Here is a 5,935-nt window from a genome sequence, read left to right on the forward strand (position 1 = left end):
AGCCCAATAACTCAGCTCCTAACCATGGAACCCCCAAATGATTTGGGTTGGAAGGGACATCAAGTTCACCCCTTGCCATGGGCAGGGACACCTTCCACTGTCCCAGGCTGCTCCAAGCCCCGTCCAGCCTGGCCTTGGACACTGCCAGGGATGGAGCAGCCACAGCTTCTTTGGGCAACCTGCGCCAGGGCCTCTCCACCCTCACAGGGAGGGATTTTTTCCCCAATATCCCATCTAACCCTGCCCTCCAGGCCCATCTCCAAAGCCCCTTTCGGCATTAAAAACCTGCAATAAAATCATCCTGGAGCCTTTCCCTCTCCAGATAAAAACCTCAGGAGGCGGTAGGGCTCCGCTCTCGCCTCACCGAGGGCACAGAAGCGAACACCGCCCACCTCTCTCCCTCAGGGACCTGCCCAGCCCTCAGCGGGCACCGCCCAACCGGCGCCTCAACGGCACCGCCCCAAGGCGGGCCCAAGCCCGCCCCACCCCCAGCCTCTCCTCCCAGCCCGGCCGAACACGGGGAGCTCCTCGAGCCCCGGAAAAAAAAGGGGTGAAAACCCCCAAATAAAGGCGAAAAATGAAGTTCCCCTGACACAAAGCCGCGGCCGCGGCGGGGCCGGGTGTGGCGGGAAGGGCGCTCACCCTCCGCCATCTTAACGGCGCCAAGGCCACGCCCCCACGCGCGCGGAGCGCCCTCTGATTGGCGGAGCGCGGCCCCCCCGCCGCGCGAGGCGCTCTCTGATTGGAGGAGCGCGACTCCTCCCCGCCCGCTCATCCCCATCGGCAGCTCGGCGCTCGGCAGGCCTAGGCGCGGCAGTCGAGCGCCGAGCGGGGCTGATGCAACCCGGGGCAGGTCGGGGGGAGCGGGCGGGGGAAACCGGGGGCGTTTTGGGGGTCCCGGGGGGCCCCGGGGGGCGGAGGCTCCGGTAACGCTGTGTCCTGCCCTGCAGCCGCCGCTATGGAGCCCGCGCCCGGCCCGCAGGAGAAGTATCAGCTCATAACGCGGAACCTGCAGGTACCGGGAGGCGGATGGGGCCGGGGCGGCCGGGCCGGGGATCGGGATCGGGGACCGGGAAGGGGGGAATCTGGGCTGGATCTGAGGGACGAGCGGGGCTGTATCGGGGTCGGGCGAAGGAATTGGGGTCGGGTGGGTTGACCGAGGCTGAATCGGAGGCGATTGGGGGTAGGATGGGGTCAAGGTACCGGGGGGATGGGGGCAGGATCGGGGCTGGATCGAGGGAAATACGGCAAGATTGGGGCCCGAGAGGAGGGAACGGGGCAGGATCAGGGCATGGGGAGGCTGGGATCGGGGGATCTGAGCCAAAGCAAGCCCTCGAGATCAGCCCCGGGACACGCCGTGTATGAAGCCCGGGCACCCAGCGGGATTTGTTCTGCCCACCTCCTTCCCGGTGTGACGCCCAGCCCTGCCAGACCGGTGTGTTTTGGCCCCTCACAGGAGGTGCTGGGCGAGGACAAGCTCCTGGCCATCCTGAAGGAGCGAGAGCTGAAGATCTACTGGGGGACCGCCACCACGGGCAAGCCCCACGTGGCCTATTTCGTGCCCATGTCCAAGATTGCGGATTTCCTGAAGGCTGGATGTGAGGTGGGACCTTGTCACCGCGCTGGGTGGCAGCTGCAACAAGCAGGGGCGGTTCCCCTGACCCAGCTGGCACCGCCTGTCCCCCCCTCTCCAGGTGACAATACTCTTTGCCGACCTCCACGCTTACCTGGACAACATGAAGGCTCCCTGGGAGCTGCTGGAGCTGCGCACCCGTTACTATGAGCACGTCATCAAAGCCATGCTGGAGAGCATCGGGGTGCCCCTGGAGAAGCTGAAATTCGTCCGGGGCACCGATTACCAGCTCAGCAAGTGAGTCCTGGGAGTGCAGGGAGAGCCTGACCTGGGGCTCTGCTGATCTCCTGCAGAGTGTTGGCACTCCAGGAGGTGCCTCCAGGCTTTGTCCCCCTCTCGGTGTGGCCAGCTCAGTGCGTGCCAGGTGGTCACGGTGCTGTCCTTCCCACAGGGAGTACACGCTGGACGTGTACCGCCTGTCCTCTGTGGTGACGCAGCACGACGCCAAGAAGGCAGGAGCAGAGGTGGTGAAGCAGGTGGAGCATCCCTTGCTGAGTGGTTTGCTCTACCCAGGCCTGCAGGTGAGGCAGGTGGGGTGCAGGGAGGTGCTGGCAGAGCCAGGGCCACGGGGGTGTTTGGGGCTGAATGTCACGGTCGTTGTTCCCCACCCCAGTGTCACACCTGGCCGTGGCACAGAGCGCGGCCTGAGCATGGAGCTGCTGTTCCAGCAAGCAGCCTGGAATGTTCCCGTCCTTCCCAGGGTGGGAGTGCTGCAGGAGGGGCTGAGGGACAGGCCAGCACTGTTTTGGGCCCAGCCTCGAGGCTCTGTGTCTCTCCACAGGCGCTGGATGAGGAATATCTCAAGGTGGACGCGCAGTTCGGAGGGGTGGACCAGAGGAAGATATTCACCTTTGCAGAGAAGGTCAGGAATTGGGGAGGGGGAGGGGTTCTGCCAGGCTGGGGCCTGAGGAAGGGCTTGGACACTCCCAAATCCATGGGGAGAAGTGTGTGGGATTCTGGTTGGTGTCACAATGCTGCTGCTGCTCCTGTGCTCTGTGTGGCCACACATCCCTGGCTGTGACTCTGTGCTTCCTGGGAGCTGTTATCCCACATCCCAGAGTTATCTGAAGCCAGGAGCAAACGGGGATTGTGTGTTAGAGCTGAGTGAGGCTCGTGCCTGACTTGCCTCCTTGTGTTTTCCCAGTACCTCCCTTCCCTGGGCTATGCCAAGCGTGTCCATTTGATGAACCCGATGGTTCCTGGGCTGACAGGCAGCAAAATGAGCTCGTCAGAAGAGGTTGGTCCTGGATCTGGCTGGGCTCAGGGGGCTCTGGGGAGGTTCCCAGGGAAGGTGAACTCTCCCTCCCCATTCACATGGTGTTTTAAGAAGGTGTAGCAACTCCAGCATGAGTTTTCTGGGCAAAAGCTTGGGTGAAGGGCTGAGGAAATCTCTTGCTGCAGGACTCCAAGATTGATCTTCTGGACCGCAAGGAGGATGTGAAGAAGAAGCTGAAGAAGGCTTTCTGTGAGCCAGGGAATGTGGAGAACAACGGTGTCCTCTCCTTCATCAAGCACGTCCTCTTCCCCCTCAAGTCAGGTGAGGGGCTTGCCACGCTTGGGTGTGGATAAGAGGAGGGGACAGGAGTGTGTCCCCTGAAACTGGCTGTCCCTGAGTGCCACCTCCCCAGCCCCTGCTCCTGGGCAGAGTGGGGTGGGTGCTTTACCTGAGCCTTGAGTTAATCTGAGCCTTCAAACCTGTGTGTCCCAGAGTTTGTGGTACTGCGAGAGGAAAAGTGGGGAGGAAACAAAACCTACACGGCCTATGAGGCCCTGGAGAAGGACTTTGCTGAGCAGGTGAGTGCAGGGAGGGGCTGAACCTTCTGCCTGAGCTTCCTGGGAGCAGTCAGGGAGCACTGGGAGATGGAAATGTGCACTGTGGAGGGTGGCCTGGTGGTGTGGGATGCGCCCAGTCGGGAGAAGCTGGGGGAGGGAGGGTGAGTGAAGGGTGTGGGGTGAAGACAGCACCACGTTCAGCCACACCCTGGAGCAGAGCAGCACTTGAACCATTCCCAGCTGTTCCCAGGCTGGAAGCAGAAATGTCCAGAAGCCTCTTGATGTCCAAGGAGAATCGGGTCAAGGGTTTGGGATTCATCTTCCCACCCTCTTTGGTCTCCAGGTCCCACCCTTGGCCTCAGACAGGAACCTCTTTGTCCTGATACAGGTTGTGCACCCTGGAGACCTGAAGAACTCAGTGGAAGTGGCCCTGAACAAACTCCTGGACCCCATCAGAGAGAAGTTCAACTGCCCAGAGCTGAAGAAGCTGAGCAGTGCTGCGTATCCCACCCCAGCCAAAGCCAGTAAGGAGGAGCTGGGAGCGTGGGGAAGGGAGGCCTTGGGAGCTCAGGGAAGTGGGGCCCTCGCCATGCAGGGCTGGGTGGGACAGAGTCCCTCCAGGAGCTGAGGTCAGAGAAAAGTTCTGAAGCTCCAGACTCAAAAACAGCTCTGGAGAACACCGGGAAAGGTGAGGAAAGCCAGCACAGGAAGGACTGTGCTCTCTGGTATAGGGACAAGCATGGAATTCCCTGCAGGGAATTGCCCCCAGGGCCTGCATTTGGGGCTGGCCACCTCCCTGGGTTTGTGCTGAGCATTGTGACCATTCCCTTCACCCTGCAGAGCCTGGAGAGAAGGGCACCAAGAACTCGGAGCCGGAGGACGTGGTCCCATCCCGGCTGGACATCCGTGTTGGCAAAGTGATCAGCGTGGAAAAGGTATGGGCACAGTGGGCAGCAGGGAGTAACCTGCCCGTGTGGTGACTTGGGGTGTGCCTGAGGGCACTGCCACCTTCTGTGCCACCCCATTCCCATCCCTGCTCCCCCTGGCAGCACCCGGATGCCGACAGCCTGTACGTGGAGAAGATCGACGTGGGCGAGGCCGAGCCCCGCACCGTGGTCAGCGGCCTGGTGCACTTTGTCCCCAAGGAGCAGCTGCAGGACAGGCTCGTGGTGCTGCTCTGCAACCTCAAACCCCAGAAGATGAGGGGGGTGGAGTCGCAGGGCATGGTGCTGTGTGCCTCCAGGTGAGGGACAGAAGGGACACCAGGGCTGGCCTCCCCCCCTGCTGCCCCAGGGTGCTGAGGGGCAGCTGGGCAGCACTTTGGGGTGACTCTGGTGTCTCCACACCCCTCCTTAGTGTGGGGGAGCCCCGTCAGGTGGAGCCCCTGGACCCCCCAGCCGGGTGCTGTGCCGGGGAGCGCGTCTACGTGGAGGGCTACGAGGGCGGGGAGCCTGACGAGGAGCTCAAACCCAAGAAAAAGGTCTTTGAGAAGCTGCAGGTGAGGACTGGGAACAGCTGAGTAGCTGGAGCTCCAGGCATTGAGCAGAGCCACTGTCCCCACCTCTGGGTGACCCCAAATGGGGTGTTTGCCCCCTCGGTGTTGCTGGCAGCAAAGCTGTGGAGGAGATGAACCCCCCCAGTAGCTGACTCTGCCTCCCTGCTCTGCTCCCCAGGCTGATTTCCACATCTCCGAGGATTGTGTGGCACAGTGGAAGCAGAGAAACTTCCTGACCAAGCTGGGCACGGTCTCCTGTAAAAGCCTGAAGGGTGGCAGCATCAGCTAACAAGTGCCAGGGCTGCTCTGGTGCCTCCTGCCTGACTCCTGCACCTCAGCCAGGCTCCTCCCGGTCATCTCCCCCCAGTGCCCCGAGTCGGGGGGCTCGGCCCTGGGGGCTCTGGGACTGAACTTGCAGCCTCTCACCCCGGGGAGCTGCCTCCAGCATCCCCCTGGGCCTCTGGGGACCAGAGGTGCCACCACACCCAAGGGACCCGTGTGATTCATCCCCCGTGGCCTTGGGGCCACAGCTCGCTCCCAGTTGTGCCATGGACTGGACTCCCTGCCCGCTGGGATGGCACGTGTGGGTGCTGTGGTGAGGGCAGAGGGGAAAAGCTGCTTCTCCAACCTTGTGTTGCTGCTACCAGAGCTGGGGACAGCCCGGCCGGCCCCGGCCCCTGCTCCTCCCCCAGCCCACCTGGGGCTGTGGCCACTGGTGCTGCTCTTTGGCCAGGAGCCCAGGCAGCACCCGTGAGTCTGTCCCGAGCCCGTGGGGGGTGTGGGCCTTAAACACTGACTTGGGAACCATCTGTCTGTCATCAACCCAATAAAATGTCAAGCTGACTGCACGTGGCTGTGCCCATCTGTCCAGGGTAGCTGGCAGCCAGCCCTGCTCCAGAGTTTTACTGGGCAGTGGTGCTGGGAGCCAGCCCGGGGGCGTCCCTGGAGCTCAGCACCACCCAGAAGGAACCTGCAACCATAAACCAGGAAGAACAGGAGGCAGCAAGCTTCGGTCATCATTTTAACCAGCCAGG

The 5,935-nt window shown here is 62.4% G+C and overlaps 1 protein-coding gene across 1 annotated transcript; it reads left to right on the top strand.

The window, feature by feature from the left end:
- Nucleotides 1-808: 808 nt before the first annotated feature.
- On the top strand, nt 809-5,745 carry YARS1 (tyrosyl-tRNA synthetase 1). Its single transcript, XM_082296731.1, has 14 exons — nt 809-853; nt 951-1,015; nt 1,457-1,603; nt 1,695-1,870; nt 2,025-2,154; nt 2,415-2,495; nt 2,778-2,870; nt 3,035-3,170; nt 3,342-3,427; nt 3,795-3,930; nt 4,247-4,341; nt 4,456-4,649; nt 4,763-4,904; nt 5,080-5,745. Exons 1-14 carry the CDS (start codon nt 838-840, stop codon nt 5,188-5,190), a joined length of 1,608 nt encoding a protein of 535 aa, XP_082152857.1. The 5' UTR covers nt 809-837; the 3' UTR covers nt 5,191-5,745.
- Nucleotides 5,746-5,935: the final 190 nt, after the last annotated feature.

The sequence above is a fragment of the Coloeus monedula genome (assembly GCF_965178545.1).
Source record: "Coloeus monedula genome assembly, chromosome: 24".
Classification (NCBI taxonomy): Eukaryota; Metazoa; Chordata; class Aves; order Passeriformes; family Corvidae; genus Coloeus; species Coloeus monedula.

Excerpts from the sequence above, each read along its gene's own strand:
- YARS1 (XM_082296731.1), top strand. Across the intron at positions 3,171-3,341 it reads CCTCTTCCCCCTCAAGTCAG|AGTTTGTGGTACTGCGAGAG; the intron begins GTGAGGGGCTTG and ends TGTGTGTCCCAG. Across the intron at positions 3,931-4,246 it reads TCCCACCCCAGCCAAAGCCA|AGCCTGGAGAGAAGGGCACC; the intron begins GTAAGGAGGAGC and ends TTCACCCTGCAG.